At 74.6% G+C, this 236-nt stretch overlaps 1 protein-coding gene across 1 annotated transcript in view; it reads left to right on the forward strand.

The window, feature by feature from the left end:
• The first annotated feature begins 10 nt into the window (after positions 1 to 10).
• The window catches only part of CPAMD8 (C3 and PZP-like, alpha-2-macroglobulin domain containing 8), a 55112-nt gene continuing 54886 nt past the window's right edge, over positions 11 to 236 (forward strand). Inside the window, exon 1 of the mRNA XM_010284537.1 lies at positions 11 to 120. Within this exon, the coding sequence (XP_010282839.1) occupies positions 38 to 120 (83 nt within the window). The 5' untranslated portion in view covers positions 11 to 37. The remainder of the gene's footprint in view (positions 121 to 236) is intronic.

Genomic DNA, 236 nt, shown 5'->3' on the forward strand with positions numbered 1-236 from the left:
CCGCGGAGAACGCCGCGGCCCGGGGCTCCGGAGCACCATGCCCCGCAGGGAGCCCGGCTGCGCCTGGGGGGTCCTGCTGACCCTCTGCAGCCTGAGCGCAGCCCAGCCGCGAGAGAGGCAGTAAGTACCGGGAAGGGGACGGGGACCCTCGCCGGCCGGTGGGCAACCTCCCCGCAAAGGGTGGTGGTGGTGGGACACACACGCGAACCCCTCTGCTCTGCCAGCGGCTCCGGGGG

Source organism: Phaethon lepturus, unplaced genomic scaffold (assembly GCF_000687285.1).
Source record: "Phaethon lepturus isolate BGI_N335 unplaced genomic scaffold, ASM68728v1 scaffold17673, whole genome shotgun sequence".
NCBI lineage: Eukaryota > Metazoa > Chordata > Aves > Phaethontiformes > Phaethontidae > Phaethon > Phaethon lepturus.